This window comes from Prionailurus viverrinus, chromosome C1 (genome assembly GCF_022837055.1).
Source record: "Prionailurus viverrinus isolate Anna chromosome C1, UM_Priviv_1.0, whole genome shotgun sequence".
NCBI lineage: Eukaryota > Metazoa > Chordata > Mammalia > Carnivora > Felidae > Prionailurus > Prionailurus viverrinus.
This window is the reverse complement of record NC_062568.1, coordinates 60,007,985-60,025,828: the sequence shown is the minus strand read 5'-3', so window position 1 is coordinate 60,025,828 and position 17,844 is coordinate 60,007,985. Positions and strand designations below refer to the sequence as shown.

The following is a 17,844-nucleotide window of genomic DNA, read 5'->3' as shown; positions in this document are numbered from 1 at the left end:
TGATTTGTTTGTTGTCACTATAACTTACATTTTCTAAAATTTTATACAAATGGAGACATATGGTGTATACTTATCTCGTTTGACTTTTTTTTTTTGATATACCATAATTCATTCCTTTTTAAAGTAAAAAAGGAATATTCTCTTGTATGGATATACCATAGTTTGGTTACATATTCTTCTCTTGATAGACATCTGGGTTGTTTCCAGGTTTTGTTGTTACAAATAAAGCAGTTATCAGCATTCATGTATAAATCTTTGTATAGACACGCATTGTCCTTCCACTTGGGTAGATACCTAGGAATAGAATGGCTGGCTCTTTTAAGAAATTATTGAAATGTTTTCTATGGCAAGTGTATCATTTTTACATTCCTACAAGCAGTGTGAGGGGGTTCCAGTTTCTCACACACTTGCCAACACTTGATTGTAATTTTAATTTACATTTCCTTGTGTCCTTCCAGGTGCCTATTTTGTGTAGTCTTTTTTAAAGTCACTTTCTAATAATTAAGGGTTTCTATAAATGCAGGTGTGATTTTTCTCTGTTAAGCAGAAGGCTTTTTCTAAAAAGAACAAAAAATCTTTGCTAAGGAACTACAGGTATTTCTTCATCCAAGATGTAAGCTTTTCAGATCTCCTGGTTCATCTAATAAATGATAAAAAAAAAAACACAACTATAGACGTCTCAGCTACAGCTTGAACAACATCAGTCTACATCTTGGAAGCTTCCTATCTATAGAGTTCAGAAACCTCAGCCCTACTAGAGATTTTTAAACGTGTAGATCATAAGTTTGAGTAGAATTAAAGAAGAGAAGGAAATGATCATATCATGGAAGGCAGACAAGGTAAGACACGGGAAATCCACCCAACTTTGATTTTTAGAGGTAAAAAGAAACACCTGTCCAGGTCTTCACCGTTTACAACAAGAGGTCTTATTTAATTATGCTAGATGTCTAGATTCCAAGAGAGAAGTCTCACACCCACCAGCACACTCTAAAAAATATTAACAAGACTCTGTGTATATAAGGTAAGACATACTCTGGAATTTTAATGACAATCTCTCAAACATGGTTGAAAGAAGACTTCCGTGCAGCACGTACTACAAAGGGAGACAACAGGACAGCTGTTCTCCATTGTATGTAGAAGACTAAAAACAACGTGTGTCTTCTTCAATGCCTATCCTCACTTGATTGAAAACAAAAACACTTATAGAAATAAGCTTTAACCTGTCTTTACGATCTTGTCAAATCATTAAAATTCTAGAAAAGTTCTAATCAGTCAGAGGAAATACACCAAAGGGAAATGAAACAATTCACAGAATCAACTTGTTCTTATTATCATTTTTGCTTCATCTTGATTTTTTTTATGTTTATTTTTGAGAGAGAGAGAGAGAGGGAGGGAGGGAGGGAGGGAGAAGGAGCACGAGCAGGGAAGGGGCAGAGAGAAAGGGAGACACAGAATAGGAAGCAGGCTCCAGGCTCTGAGCTGTCAGCACAGAGCCCGACGCGGGGCTAGAACTCACAGACCGCGAGATCATGACCTGAGCTGAAGTCGGACGCTTAACCGACTGAGCCACCCATGTGTCCCTATCTTGATTTGTTTATAACCATGTTTTCCAATAGTCATGTATTAATCAAACACACACAGCTTGAGATTTAGCCTGGTGGCTTCTGGGCTGGGAAAAGCTTTGGAAAAGTTAAAATTAATGAGACAGTAAACACACCGATAAGAGGAATGCTACTTAAATTATGGGCCAATGCAGCCAACTGAGGCAGAGCCATCTGGCATAAGCACAAACTGGGAGAAACCTGAAGACTCCTAGCCTGGCATGCGGTGGCCTGCCTTCCAGACACACAGGTTTCTCACACATGTGGCCAGGCTACACACAGGAAGAGAGCTGGGCTTCCGTTTACGTGATGTGCACCGCCCCAGAGGAGGACATCTATTTTATCTTCATTTCTTGAGTTATTTTCTTCTTTGTGGTATATATCCAAGGCATTGGAAGTAAGGGTTTAGTAGCCCGTGAGAGGTACAGACCAAGGTAGAACAATTCACTTCTTTAATAATAAGAAGTCAAATCTATTCAAGGGTTGACTGGGACCTCAATCTAGGACTCTGCTGAAAGAATAAAGGACCTGCAATCTAATGCTATTTATAATACATAAAATAAACTTTGGAAAATCAGACCAGTGAAATTCAAAGTAGTCAGCTGCCAAAATGTTCACCAGTCCACATGAGGTATGGAGTGTGCACCAGAACGTAAATTAATCACTGCTTCCTTCATTGATAAAGTCTTGTTATCCCCATTCCCCTCAAGAAAAAATGATAGTTGAACTTCACAATGTGCTTAATATTGGTTGATATCGTGGCACAAGCCAGTACATGGATCACACTGAATAGGACTACTCTGGACTGTTCCCAAAATAATACTAACCTGTCCCTTCCTTCCTCCACCATTCTTGATAGATTGGTTTGGATCAAGTCTAAGAAAACTGGTGTTACACAGTATCTCCAACCACAGGTAAGATATTTAAATGGCACTTTCTGCAGAAACTTCACAATCAATGGCAGAATAAAAGATGAATAGTAGGAATGTGGAAAAGAGCTTATGAAAGAAAGTTAAATACAGAACTTCATAAAGAAGCTTCTTGTCAAAGTGTCATATTCAATTTAACATTTGTTCTGTGTTTTTAATTTTTAACAAATAATTGTTAATTGTTGCATGAAAATAAGCTGGCATGAGTTTAGCAGACTTTGTAACTGCAGCTTTGATCTTATCTAGTAAATGTGAGACATTAATTACATTGAACAAAGGCCTCACTTTTATGCACGATTAAATCTGAAAGACCATCTCCATAATCCTCACCCTTACCCCCCTGCCCAATTCCCCTTTCCCAATGCAAGGTAACTACACCTCTCTTTGAATGACAGCATGTGGAGCTTGCTGATAACATAAAGGGAGTGGCTAGGGACAGCTCACTGCTCTGATAATGGTGGCAGTAGGAGGAAGAGTCAATCTGATGCCCCTGTCAGAACTCTGAGACACCAGCTAGTTGTGCTAAGGTCCACTGGGCAGCCTGTAAAATGCAGAAAAAGCACAGCTGGTAGAGTCATTATAAAATCAGAGGTTAGGGACCATGAAATATGTGCAGAAATTAAAGGCTGACATAGACCAAAGAGAGGACAGTTTGAAATTCCTATTATACTGGTTCTGAGATGTGTTGATGGGATCAGTCTACAACTATGTATTTTTAAAAAAAATTTTTTTAATGTTTATTGATTTTTGAGACAGAGAGAGACAGAGCATGAACAGGGGTGGGTCAGAGAGAGAGAGGGAGACACAGAATATGAAACAGGTTCCAGGCTCTGAGCTGTCAGCACAGAGCCTGATGCGGGGCTCGAACCCACGAACTGCGAGATCATGACCTGAGCCGAAGTCGGACGCTCAACCGACTGAGCCACCCAGGTGCCCCTACAACTATGTGTTTTCTTATTTCGTAATCTTTTGTAAATTTTGCGTTAAACTATTTTGACACCAAAATGAGCTTTTAAAAAGTACATGTGTAATAAAAAATGAGGTCCTGATTTTCATTTTCCATAAAGCCACGGAACCTACGCACAGCGTCTGTCAAAGTTTACCACCCATCCAGGGGCTGTAGTTAGGTCACTGACTCCCAAGAATGCCGAGAGACACAAGTTGCCTGACAAAGCATAAGTACCTCTGTCAAGAGCTAGCAGTTACTTTTCAAAGGCTGTTTCCAGAAGGAAATGACTTGCCAGGCACAAATGCAGGAGGTATGTTTACATATCACCCTTTCAGGGATAGATTTCATCTTACACTCTCAAAAATGTCCTGGTTTACATGATAAATCGGTATGGTCATCCTACTTCCCAAGCATCTAGACTGAGGCTCCTGGAAAATAGACCCCCCCGCAGCCTGTCACTTCCAGATTCCCAGCCAGTACCCAACACTGAGCCTAGCACTCAGTAGGTGCTAAATAAATTAACAAAGGAGAGATCTCCAAGTACCTGGTTAACAGGACTAGGAAGTAGTTTTTCAGAAGTTGATATTTACCCCCCAACAAAGATGAGAAAAACTAGAGCTGATTGGAGCAATGTAAGGCTTGTCTTTTCAGACCTCTGGCTTCCATTTTATGTTACCCACCCCATGCCAGAGGTGTAACCTCCTCGACTTTGTTAAATGCTTGAAAAACTCCTCCCCCTCTCCAACTGACCAAGGTAGCAGAAAGACAGAGACAAGGTCTTTTAGCTCAGTGTTGTACACCCAATACCCAGGACAGGGCGTGGCTCACAGAAGGTACACACAAATAATTATAGAACACATGAATGAGAATAAACTGGCAGCAGATTTTGCCAAGGATGTTAATGTTAACTCTTCCAAGGAATCTGAAATTAAATTTGAGCCTTGATCTCTCATTATGGATAGAAGGATAGATTTCATGGTAAAGAAATTTTAGGCAATTAGAAACTAGTGGAGGTGAAATTACTCTTCCTTATTGCAGAAGGAAGGGGTGCAGCCTCTCTTTGTCCCTAAAATTCAGTGAAACCTATGAGGAATACAGGCATTCAAGTGTACTTTCTCAGTACAGTACCTTGAACCTGAGACCCCTTTATCCCTCCCATCTGCACTAGGTCTCCAGAGGTCGGAAGCTGAGTATGTAGCACTCACTCACGTAAGATTACCCCTTCAACCCTGACAACATGCCCTGGGTCTCCTCTCCCTAAATTACAATATGGGATTTAAACTATGTTCTTCTACCTTCCTGATTTCATCCCAACATGAAAACTCAAAGCCTCCTGGACTCTGCTGTTTCTAACCCTCCAGGAGTCTCAAAGGGGGTTGGGCAGTAGCACTGATTCAAAGATCCTTCACATGTATGTTTTATCATGAGAAAGTAGCCATGAGGAGACTGCAGAGAACTTGGGCCCTCTGTGTTGTGGGCCAATGGCTAGGGATATGGGGAAAGGGGATGGTATGTACAAGAAAAGCTGCTGCCTACTAAGACCCATGACTTTTGAAAGCAGGTGTGTGTTCTAATACGTGTGCATGTTTAGTTATTAAACAAATTCCTACAAAAGTGTGTACCATAAGCTGGTGTTACCATAGATGTTGGGGAGATACAAACACAAGTAATGTGCACCTTGCCTTGCCTGGTGTGTGGGCAGATTCATAACCCGATGATGACAGCAAGATCCCACAAATGTTGTTGGCAGGGTAGGAATAAGGTGTAAGTACAGCAAAGGCCTGGAGGGTGGTTCTGGGTAGGACTCCAGTTAGAGTGATACTTAATCCACATCTAGAAAGAAGAGTAGGGGTTGGTCAGCTGAATGAGAATGTTCCAGGTAGAGAAAGAGCATGTGAAAGACGGGAGCAGAGCAAGTCTGAGAGCACCACGGAGGGTCCAGCACGCAGCAGCGAGCCTAGAACAGAGGGACCACGGGAGATACGGTGAGGAAGTTGGTAGAGGCTGATCATCAGGGCCTTGTCCACCAAAGAGGATGAGCTTTACCACCCAGGAAACGGGTTTAAAGTGTTATACCAGTTAGTGATGTTGACTATACACACTGAAAAACATGATCATTGTTGTTGAAAGTTCGTGGAGAAAGAAATCTAAAATTCTGGTTTGGCTTTAGAAAAGCCAAAGTATTTTAACAGTCATATGAGATGTTGATTAGAACTGAACATATCATTAAATATGACTTGTTATGTTTTAAAATGCAAAGATTTAAAAATTTTTTTAATGTTTTATTTATTTTTGAGAAAGAGAGAGAGAGACAGAGTATAAGTTGGGGAGGGGCAGAGACAGAGAGAGAGACACACAAAATCCGAAGCAAGCTCCAGGCTCCGAGCTGTCAGCACAGAGCCTGATTTGGGGCTTGAACCCACAAACTGTGAGATCATGACCTGAGCTGAAGTTGGTTGCTTAACTGACTGAGCCACCCAGGCGCCCCTAAAATGCAAAGCTTTATATGTGTACAATCAGTATTTGTAGTTACTGCCCATGTAAAATGACATTTTCATGCAGAATGTGAAAAAAATATTACTACAGTACATTGCCTGGGTTAAGACACATTAAAGGAGGAGTTAAAATACCTGACTTGTGTACTCTCATGCAGGCAGCCTCAGCTATTCTAAGATGCCGTGGTGCACGGGGTGTGGGCTTTATGCAACTAACCTTATATAGAGGAGCTCTTTTCCCCAGATGATTCGTTAATGAAGAAATCACTGTATCTTACTATATTAGTTACCCTAATTGAACAGATAAGAAACCTCGTATCAGCGAATTCATTTTTCTCTCCTGACATTGTTCTCTTCCCACCAGGGTAATGGAGAAGAAGAGCCACTATAGCAAAGAAGATAAAAACGACACTGGAAAAAACCAACTTCAGTGAAAGAACTTCCAAATTGATTTTTTTGTTTGTACATTTGTTTTACCAAAGCTGTATGAATAAAGTCAGCAGTGGAGAAGCAGCTTATAATGTGTCTTGAGGTTAGTAGGGAATCTGGGGGCTCCTGACTGCAGCCTTTCTTCTTCAGAAACAACTATCTGCACATCATTTAAGACCCGAGGAAGTTGTTTATCTTACATCTGAGAATGTCTATGGAAGAAGTTTCCATCTCTTCATGACCCATTTCCACAGTGCACCCTGCTACAACTTTATCACCTGCCAGGGCATCTTAATGAAACCACTAGCCTTACTGAAGTCTTGGTGGATATGTGACATGAATTTAGGGGGAAAAGCAGTTCCCTAAATAGTAAAACACAGCCTCCAAGACTCCACATAGGCATTACTATCAATAGTAAACACTAGGGGCACCTGGGTGACTCTGTTGGTTAACCATCTGACACTTAATTTCGGCTCAGGCCATAATCTCATGGTTTGTGGGTTCGGGCCCCACATCAGGCTGTGCGCTGACAGTGCAGAGCCTGCTTGGGATTTTCTCTGTCCCTCTCTCTGCCCCTCCCCCGCTCATGTTCTCTTTCTCTCAAAATAAATAGAAACTTTTAACAAATAGTAAATACTAACTTACATGCTTTAGGGTATCAAAATAGTAATTCAGTACCTACTACATGTCATAAGAAGGTATTTTCAAGAAATAAATATCCTAGAAATTCAATAACTTTCAAACAACCTTACCTTTGAACTCTTAGCAGCCCAAGATTCACTGCTGTGATGGATCTGCACTTCTAGATTATTCATTAAATAAAACGCAGTATATTGAGATGGAAGGAAACATAGAGTATGCCAAAAACTTAGATCACAGTGTCCACAGTCATAGCTTCTCTAAGTCTTTCTGCTGCTACTATTTCTCTAGATTGGAACTCACTAGTTGCATGTGCCTTGGCCAGCACCATCACCCCGCACAATAAACTGAATTATTAGGAATTCCAGTCCTAATCCCCTATTTGGAAGGGGAAAGCAGAGGCCATCTTAAATGTATAATTTAAGAGCCTTGCCCCTCAGGCCAGACACAGTCTAGGTAATTATGAAAAAGGTATTTTTTGTTGTCATTGTCAGAAGTTATTAGGAGAATGGCAGGAGAAATAAGAGAGTCTGCAGTGAGGATGTGCTGGGTCTCCAAGGACTGGGTGGTGCGGGGAATCAATTCATTCTTATGCTTAAAAATAGCAACCAAGGCAATCCAGGGAACAACTACTATAATTTTTGCTTTGGTCCTTGCAACAATACTAGACTTTCTGAATGAGAAGATTACCAAACTTTCAGAAATGTTCTGTACTTATAAAGGGGTCAGATACCACAAGTTCCTTGCAAATGCATTCAACACAATAAAACTATTTGAATTTCAGATTTCCATTCCCTCCCTAATAGAGAAGATACCAATTTGCTGTATTTCAGCCTTTAGACGCCTGAGCACAAGTGGACTTAGTCTTTTTTCTACAGGTAGCAGATAAAAAATAAGTGGAATAGATGTTTATGCGGAATAAAGAACAGAAGGAGACAAAACACTTCTGGTCAGGGAACAGACAAGAAAGGAACAACGTGAGGTCATTATGAGGCACAGGTAGTTTGCCATCCATGAAAACAAAGTGGTTGACTGTCTTAGGGAAGGGAGCTGTTCGTAGTCACAGGCAATCAAAATGTAGAAGAGGAGCCAGGAAAGAGATGCTGACTTGGGGATGATCATCAATAATGCACTGAGGAATAAAAATCAGAAGAATGTTTGACAGCAGTGAAAGGGCAAACAAGACTGTGGGCTGTATGCGTAGCCTCAGAGAGAACGAGGCAGTGCTGCTTATTCCAAAGCTATTTAAGGCAGCAAGAAGATCTCATTAACTCTGGAAAGATCTGGCTTTTCCTACCCAATGGAAGAAATTGAGTGATAAGCTGCAAGTTGCAACTGAAGTTGATTCCTGATTCAAAAAACCAGGGAACAAGCAAGGACAATGCAGCTCCTGGCCGTACTGCTGTTCCAGGACTAGACTAACGCCCTCCCTCCCTCCCCTGCCCTCCTGTGGCCCCTTCCCCTTTGCCAGATTTATCGTAATCCTGTACTTTTAGGGTGTTAAGGAGAGGATTAGCAGACTTACATTAGCCACCTGTGAGAAGGGCAAGGATGTAAACTTGGTAATAGCATCACTCCTCTTCATAGAAACGTCTATGGCAGCAGAGTTAACTATGGAAGGTTGTAGAGCATTTATGAGAAAAATGAAGATATGCTATTTCCAAGGTGAAAGGTAAATGATCACTCTCTTTTACTGATGTGCCTTGTTCATGGCTGTCCAATCATTTAATAAAAGAGACCATTAAGGAGATGGTCCCAGGCATTCCAATCAGATCCCAGGGTGGCATGGCAGAGGGTAACCCCCTTTAGGGGAGGTCCTGATGTTTTCACAATCCAAGATCAGTCTGTATAAAGTCACCCAGGGAATAGTGACACTTCCAAATAACCCCCAAATAATCATGTCTTTCTGCGTTCCTCTAAATTAAAGATTTTAATTTCACTGACTTATAATGACCACTGGTGGCCCAAGTCCTTGGGTTGGCAGTTCTGCATTTTGACTTTGAAGAATTCTGCCAACGACAACAGTGAAATTGTTACTTTTGGATAAATAAAACTATTAATAGTTAATGATAACATATTTACTGAGACTTACCATGCTCTATATGTATCTATACATATCATGCTCTATGCTTAGAAGCCTCATAGTCACCCTCTGAGGTTGGAACTAGCATCCGCCCCGTTTTACAGAGGAAACTGAGGCACAGAGAGAGGAAGTACCTTGCTCAAAATGACACAGCTTGGAAGGGGCTGAGACAGGAAGGGGCTGAGACAGGATCTGAACAAGGCAGGTTGGCTCACCAGAACTTGTATGCGTAACCACAGTGCATGCTGCCTCCCAGATATCCACCATCTTAAAACAGACTTACTGTTTTAAGGCAGGTACTTAAAAATAAAAATCAGGATCTAAGAGGCAAAATTGGTGCCCCTCACATATGGGGTCCTCTCCCCTACATCAAAGAGCTGTCACCAGTGTGGCTTCTATCTTGCCTAAAAGGTATTTTTGCTCCTGCAAGGCAGTCATGAGGCCTGTATGGCGATCTCCTTGGGGACCTGAACAGTGAGCCAAGAGAGGAAGTGCAACACTATCAAAAAGCCCTCCACGTTCTCCAGCATGACCATTTTAGAAAAATTAGGGCTGATATGACCCAAAATACAATACCATCATCTTTTTATCTTAGTGCCTTTCAGCTACGATTTTTTAGACACCTCAACTATTCAAAAACTTGATAACTAGTCCCAGTTAAAGCTGTGGAAAGGTGAAGCTGCTCTGAGGATTACTTTGTTGTTGATGCTTCTACATCTTATTTCCTGCTTTAAGGGAAAAAACAAAAACAAAACACTTTCTTCCTTAAATGGTTTCCCCTTGTTAACATAAGGAGAAAGAAATATACTGCTGGAGTAGAAGACAGTGATGGAGCAGATTTAGTTTATATTCAGTGATGACACTAGAAACCCACATGTAAAATTCTTGACTGAATGAGCATGTTTAAAACCACCTAGGTGTGCCTGGGTGGCTCAGTAGGTTAAGCGTCCAACTTTGGCTCAGGTCATGATCTCGCAGTTTGTGAGAGAGCACAAGCCCCACACTGGGCTCTGTGCTGACAGCTCAGAGCCCAGAGCCTGCCTCAGATTCTGTGTGCGTCTCTCTCTCTCTCTCTCTCTCTCTCTCTGCCCCTCCCTCACTTGTGCTCTGTCTCTGTCTCTCAATAATAAAGAAACATTAAAAAAAATTTTAAACCACCTAAAAAAAACTATGGTATTGGGTATACTCGGAAGACTGCCTCTAGCAGGAGAAGGGGTGAGAAGATGGGCAGCTTAACTGCCTCCTTATGCTTTATGCTTTGTGTGAGGGTGAAGGGCAGCTATGGTGGTAAATAGGGAACAATCAATGACCTACGGCTTTAATTGAGAGCAGTGTTGAAGACACTCGCCACCCTCTGCCCAGAGTGCTCAGCCCCCACACACCAAGGGGAGCAGTACTCCCAGCTGTTACTTTTTTCCTCAGTAATGACATCTATTAGCGGATACAGCTGACACTGGGCTAGGGAGGGTTGAAGAGTGTGAGCAATGTTCTGTCACTTGTCAGCTACAAGGAATGGCCACCTTGATCATCCCCAAACAATAGAGCTAGTCATTCCTCAAAACAAGGAATAAAAAATTATGTGGTGAGGGGCACCTGGGTGGCTCAGTTGGTTAAGCGTCTGATTCTTGATTTCAGCTGTCATGATCTCACGGTTCGTCAGATCAGCCGAGTGGGGCTCTGTGCTGACAGCATGGAGCCTGCTTGGGGTTCTCTCTTCCCCTCTCCTGCTTGTGCTCTTTCTCTGTCACTCAAAATAAATAAATAAACTTAAAAAAGAATCTGTGGTGAATGTGGGACCATACATGTGATTTTAAAAGTAATAGCATCAGAGAGTTGATCCTTATGGGCAACTCATCACATCGACTGTCCTATGTAGCTATTCTCAGGTGGGACTCCCTCTGCTACCCAATACATTGCTACCCACTGTCCCCGAAGAACCAGCAGTAGTAGGGATTTAATTCCATTTAAAAAAATTTGTTTATTTATCCTTGAGAGAGAAAAGAGCACGCATAGGGGAGGAGCAGAGAGAGAGAGGGAGGGAGGGAGGGAGGGAGGGAGACAGAGTATTGGAAGCAGGCTCCAGGCTCTGAGCTGTCACACAGAACTTGACGTGGGGCTCAAACCCATGAATCGCGAGAGCATGACCTGAGCTGAAGTAACTGAGCCACCCAGGTGCCCCCTATTTGATTTTTATGCAAGAACAAGAACAAACAAAATCAAGATGCTAAATATTCAACCAATACTGGAAGAGTGGTGATAAACTGGACGCCTAGGAGGTCCTGGTGAGGACGGCCAGACAGCAGTGGGTGATGGAAGTAATGAGACCAAGGTGACGATTTGGACTCTAAGTGCAGAACAATTACTCAAGAAATTTAAAAAGGAGACCGTTTTTAAGCTGACAACCCTATTTATATATTCAGCAACAGGTATGTTTTTCTAGGGGAACAAAAATGAAACACTTAGTTGAAATGAGTATCATTTACATCATATATATTATAGTCAGGGTATTTTTTAAATTGCAGGAAATTCTGAGCTAAAAAAAGGAACACATCAATCATCCATCGGAAGTATACCTAAATACACAAGGTGTTAAGCAACAGGAAAATCATGATTAAATTTGTCCACCCAGATTGCATTTGTGAACTTATTTTTAAACATGGTGAAGGTAGATTAAAGTTTCCAGCTGCTGTTAAGAACAGAACTTGATGTGTGATATAATACCAGGGCTAACTGAGAGGAAGCAATAGGTTAAAAGCTTAGGAAGAAATCAGAAACACAGTTACACACCAAGTAAATGGTTGCTAGAAACTAAATTAAAAAAAATTCCTCATCCTACAGATAGTTCACCAAGGTAAAAATGTAGCCAAGAACACAAATAAAGGAACACAATTATATTTCTTCACAAAACCACCTTATCAAAGATGCACCTGCCTGAGAGAATAAGAGAGGGACAGAAGAGTCTGCGGTGGCCTGACATTTGCTACGCAGGGTCTCACAGGACAAATGAGGAGCCTGTTCACAACCGAGTGACATTTTGGCAAGTCTATGCAGAAGATTTATTTCTAACTGGCTGCAGGTCAGTTAAATATATATTTTTTCCATTTCCAAAAAGAATCTGCCAGAGACCCACAGTCTGCTGTTCAAACATACATTCAATTCTTACTTAAGCAAAATGTGAAATTTGGCACTGCTCTGGACGAGATACTGGCATAGGCTCTTAATGAGAAATGGGGAGATGAAAATGATGAATTCATTCTTGCTGGGTAATGTAGTAAGAAACGACCGCATTCCAGCTTCTGGTTTCTGAGATGTAATTCTGGAAGGCAGACACCTCTGGAATGCCCATCCTGCTTAGTCTAGAAATCTGAACTGTACAAATGCAGACCCCCAATTTTTACTGCCAACACATGCCAGTGATGTGATGAAGACCAACGAGACCCAACAGCACCAAGAACCTCACATATTTTTATAGGATGTAGAATGGTATGTGTTAAGTTAATCTGATCATTCATTCATTTGACAAATATTTATTGGATATCTAATAGGCACCCAGTATCATCCTATTCTTCCATTTGAGTGCTCTAGGATAGATCAGTCAACAAAGCAGACAAAAAAAAGAAAAAAAAACAACCCTGGTGTGGAGCTTAGTCCAGTGATTAGTGAACTCACTCAACAAAGCCACTGAATGACCAGCATTTCCCGGAAATCACATTTTACCAGGCATGGCCACCCACGGTGCTCAGAGTCCAAAGTGGCAATGACCTATTAGAAACTTGGATTTCAAGGGGTTGCCATGGTGAAATGGAACAGACTAGCTTCAATTTTAAGGACAATTCAGATTACCTAGTTGGGTAAAGTAACAAACATTTACTATACAGAATGCTTAGTAGTTGTTATAAACACTTTTCAAACCTTGCTAGACTGCAAAATCCTATTAATTATAAAAAATGTTATAATGGCCAACTAAGTCACTACTAAGGGAACATGAGTGTTTCTTCCAACTTAACACACTTCCCCAAAGATGGGACTTCCCATGATAAACATCTAAATCAGAAACACTAAGCCGAGAGCAGAACATCACTTGGAAGTTGTGTGCCTGGTCTGAGATTGTCCTTAATGTTGGAATATTCAGCCCTGGGCAGTACCCTGGTGTGTGGAACAGGCTACAGGAACGGGTGGGGGGCAGGCAGGGAAGGAGTAATAATCTGCTTGAAAAGATGTAAGGAGACGTGTGTTATAGCTTTAAAGTGGGTTTGTCTGATGGGGGTGGAAGAGGTCTTGGAGTGAGGTCAAAACTATAATCCCCAAAAGCAATAACGGGATGTTAGGATGATATCGTAATCATCTTTGAGTGAGAATACTGTGTGTTGCTGCTGCTCCTGCTGCTTTATTAGTCATCTGAATACAGCGTGCTCTGTTAATGCTGCGGTCTTGCACATTAGGTGGGGACCACACACTGACGGAGTTTGGCATTAATGGGCAAGATCAAGAAAGTATTAATAAGTGACCAGGGAATCTGCCTAGGAGATGGGAGTATTGGCAGGACTGACCGTCACTGTGGGTGTTCTTAATTGGGGTGCTCGTGTGGGCACCCAAGCCACAACTGACCAAGGGCCTGGCTCCCTAAGGATTCTGAGTTTCCTCTGCTATCCAGTGTCAACCCTCACGGGTGTGTGTAGCTCCTCCTCCCTCACGGGAAACAGGTTAGGACTTTATGTTCTACTGGCCTGGTATTAAACTTTTCCAAAACTGGACTATTAAATGCACGCTGAATTCTTCTGGTCCAAGGCCTTGTCTAAGGACGCTGGTGATTTCCAATGAGTTGTAAGGGAAAGGGAGTCTTTAAAAAGCTGCAGACGCCTTATATCGCTAGCCTGATCAAAGAGGGAACAATCATGTTTGTGCTCTGCTTAGAAAAATAATCTTTAACTTTATCTGGGTCTGCAGAGATGGCATGATATTTATGAAGGAAGACAACAGGATGGCATCAGTTAGCACTGATGCACTCTACAGGGGTTGGAAACTCACACATCTTCAGGGGCCAGGGAGATAATATAAATCAGTCACAGAGGAGGGGGTAGAATTTTTTCCATTTAGGATTTCATGCTCAATTGTTTTCAGATCTGGTTTTTCTAAGACAAGCCAAAACTGGATTCTTATGTCAGCTCTCTCATTTTTTAAATGTTGGCAACTAATTCCAAAATTTAAAAACACTGCCCAAGCCAAACAAGATACATTTGTAGGCAAGATCCAAACCTTGGGCCAGAAGGATGCAACTTCGGCACTATAAGCAAAACACTGAAGGAACTGTCGGGAATTGGAGTCAGAGCAGAAAAAAAAAAAGAGGATGTGGGATGAGTTATTGACTAAACTGTGGTTCAGAGGCTTTGCGGTAAAAACTTAAAGCTCAACAGATTTCAATTTTGGTATGCCAACAGAGGAAAAGAATTCCACAGGCACAGAGACATTCAATTAAGACTGTCTAGGTTCATTTCCTCAAGAAATGTGATTAAATTAAGGCTTGAGATCGAAAATGTAGACTGAAGTCATTTTAAAAACCAGTTTTTCACAGTTTGGGAATTTATTTTTTAACATATTCAAACAAAAGGAGTCATGGCATAAAGTCAGAGGAAAGTCTATAATACATAATTAAGGTTGAATTTTGCATACCAAGTGTAGTTAAGAGAACAGAACAAAACAACACAATCAGCAATGAGGCACCAAGAGTGTACTAACTTTAAAAGACGGTTTGTCTAGGGGTGTCTTGGGTGACTCCTTCTGTTGAGTGTCGGACTCTTGATTTCAACTCAGGTCATGATCTCACGGTCTGTGAGTTCAAGACCCCCGTAGGCCTCTGTGCTGACAGCTCAGAGCCTGAAGTCTGCTTCGGATTCCATGTCTCCCTCTCTCTCTGCCCCTCCCCCGCTCACACTGTGTCCCTCTCTCAAAGATAAACATTTTAAAAAAATTTTTAAGAAAGAGGGTTTGTCTATTAAAAACAAACCTATGTAGCACACCAAATAAAGGTGCAGAAACAAAGTAGATTTTGTTCTTCTGTCAGGTATGGGATGCTCACCAACTAATTATGAGCAAAAATGAAGGTGCATTTTGCTTTTTACTCCTCTTTAATATTCCTCTTTTGAAATTGGTCTGTAAACAGCACATCTAAATAGCACATTTGAAAGAATGTTACACTACCATGGCATAACCTGAAAACAGCAAATATTCTGAAGACCCTTCTATTCCTAGAATGTAGACGACTTGAAAAGATGATGTAAGACTATCTAACAAGATTATTATGGGGCCAGCAGTGATTACGGTGGCTGATGCCCCACAGCGGGTTCATGGAAATCTCAGCCCCCATCCCCACTAGGTCTGTTTAGGGACGTGAGTGACAAAGGCGGCTTCCACAAGACAAACTTTCTTGCTCCTTAGAAAGGACCACAAAAAGCCAAATGTGGATTAGGAAACATGCAGCACTGTCTGCCACTGGAAGCCTCTTAGGACAATGAAGGGATGAGCTGTGTGGCGTAACGCCAAATCTGGGGCACCTGGGCTAAGAGAACCTGGGCTAAGATTCTGGCCGTGGCCGATGCCGCGGGGATGCTGAACAACCCTGAAACCCTCCCTTTCCTCTGGATTTCCAGTTCTATGCACTAAAGTTCTTGTTTAAGCCATTTTAACTATTTTCTCTTACTTGTAGCTTAAATGATTCCAATTGAAAAATATGTTCTTCCAGAGAATCATTCAAATTCTTCAAAACATTAAGAGTCAATTTTTACCCAGTGGGTGTGGTTCTCTGATAGGCACTGATTGTGTTCATACAAAAACATAATGGACTACAAAGAAAGATTTCTTCCCTCTCAGAAGTTTCTTAAAATACCACAATCTGCTAGGAACAGTATATTTAATTTGGTAATGAATGTTAATAGGCTACATACAAACGAAGCCATTTTTACAATTCTGTCCAAAGGACATTCCTTTGGGGACTCCCCAGAGGAAAACTTCATTTGCCAATCTGGAATACGGTCTTAAACCAGGGAACAGTTTGAGTGAATGGCAAGAGAGAACATACCAATACCTAAGATGTTACTAAAAAGTTACAGAGCTTCCCATTTGCTATGAGCATAAGGAAACCAAGGTCTCAAATATTATGTGAACTTAATTTGCTCTTGAAACACTATGTATCTGCAAGAATTGCTACACTGTCAATAACCACCTTCTCACCTACCAAGAAAAAGGTAGTACTTCAGACTGGGTATATAGTAAATAATATTCACAATAGTTACTAGTAAAGAAATACCAACATTACTGATTTCAGTATTTATGTATGATGCTAAATTCCAGATAATTAAATATAATTTCATACAGTGTCTTTTATTGAGATGAACTTCACATAACAGTAACTCTTTTAAAATGAACAACTGGGTGGTTTAGTACATGCAAAACATTGTGCGACCACCGCCTCTGTCTAGTTCCAAGGCGTTCTCATCACTCCAGAAGAAAACCCCATACCCATTAAGCAGTCATTCTCCATTCCTGCGTCCCCCTGGCTCCCAGCAGCCACTGATCCATTTTCTGTCTCTATGGATTTATCTATTCTGGATATTTCATATAAATGGAAACATAATATGTGACCTTCTGTGTCTAGCTTCTTTCACTTAGCATAATGCTTTCAAGGTTCATTTCATAGAATTTTAATAAACTTAAAAATTATGCCAGAAAGAACGTTGATTTTAGAACTCCCTGGAGAGAGTCTCCAGTACCGCTATAGAGACTCTATAATGGGCCCACACAAAGAAAAGTATATTAGACAAAGCTAAGGCCTCCCGGTCATAAAACTCAACTATACAAACACAGAATAAGAGTATGCTGGGGAAGTAGCATCCAGATGGAAAAAAGATTGCCAATGGGGATGCAGCAGGGAGCAATATGCTGCAAATATATCAGTAACAATTAAATCTCGATGAGAAGACTGCAGTGTTTTACCCACTTTTTGTTTTTGCAAATTTGAATTATTTCATAATAAAACATTTAACAACTTAACAAAGTAGTTTACTCTGCTATCAAGTGAAGTCTAAGAAATGGTATTTATATTACCTGAAATTCTAGTATAGCATTTGATGCCATTAGTGGAAATGTGGTACTCCCATTATGTATAAGCTCTGAAACCCCCAAATCACATTAGGACTCTGGAGTCTGCACAGGATAATGATGGACACTGCCCTACAGAAGGATACAGAAAAACTAGAAGAGTATGGCAAGAGATGAGATAGAGGAGGTTTAAATCAGTCTATTGCCACTGAAGAAAGTTCATTAGGAAGAAGAAATAAAGGTGGGCTTTGAAGCAGTATTTGAATTCTGCACTGAGCAGAAATTAAAACAGAATGGGTCTGGCTCCACATCAAGACCTCCCAGTCAGCAAGTCACCAATGAGCAGGAACCTCACACAAGAAGCAGCTCCTTGGCACTGGAGACAGAGGGCCAGGGGACATCCTCAAATGCTGCTGCTCCCTCCAAGCCCCTTGGTCAGGGACTTAGGTCTGTGCAGACACACAGGGCCCCGGGCACAGAGGCGCTCTGTGCTGGCCGTAATCCTCTGTTGGGACGTTTTGAATTTATTATTCTTCGAATAAGGGACCCCATATTTTCATTCTGTGCTTGGCCCTGCAAATCGCATTGCCAGTTCTGTATGTAGGTACAGAAGATGCAGTCATTT

At 41.3% G+C, this 17,844-nt stretch overlaps 1 protein-coding gene across 5 annotated transcripts in view; it reads right to left on the bottom strand.

The window, feature by feature from the left end:
- STK39 (serine/threonine kinase 39) overlaps positions 1-17,844 on the bottom strand; it is a 311,497-nt gene that overhangs the window by 33,240 nt on the left and 260,413 nt on the right. Inside the window, exon 17 of one of the 5 annotated variants that reach the window (XM_047869282.1) lies at positions 5,287-5,312. The exons of the other annotated variants lie outside the window; for them this stretch is intronic. Within the exon in view, the coding sequence (XP_047725238.1) occupies positions 5,302-5,312 (11 nt within the window). The 3' untranslated portion in view covers positions 5,287-5,301. Of the gene's footprint in view, positions 1-5,286; positions 5,313-17,844 lie in introns of those variants that run through there. 5 annotated transcript variants of the gene reach the window in all.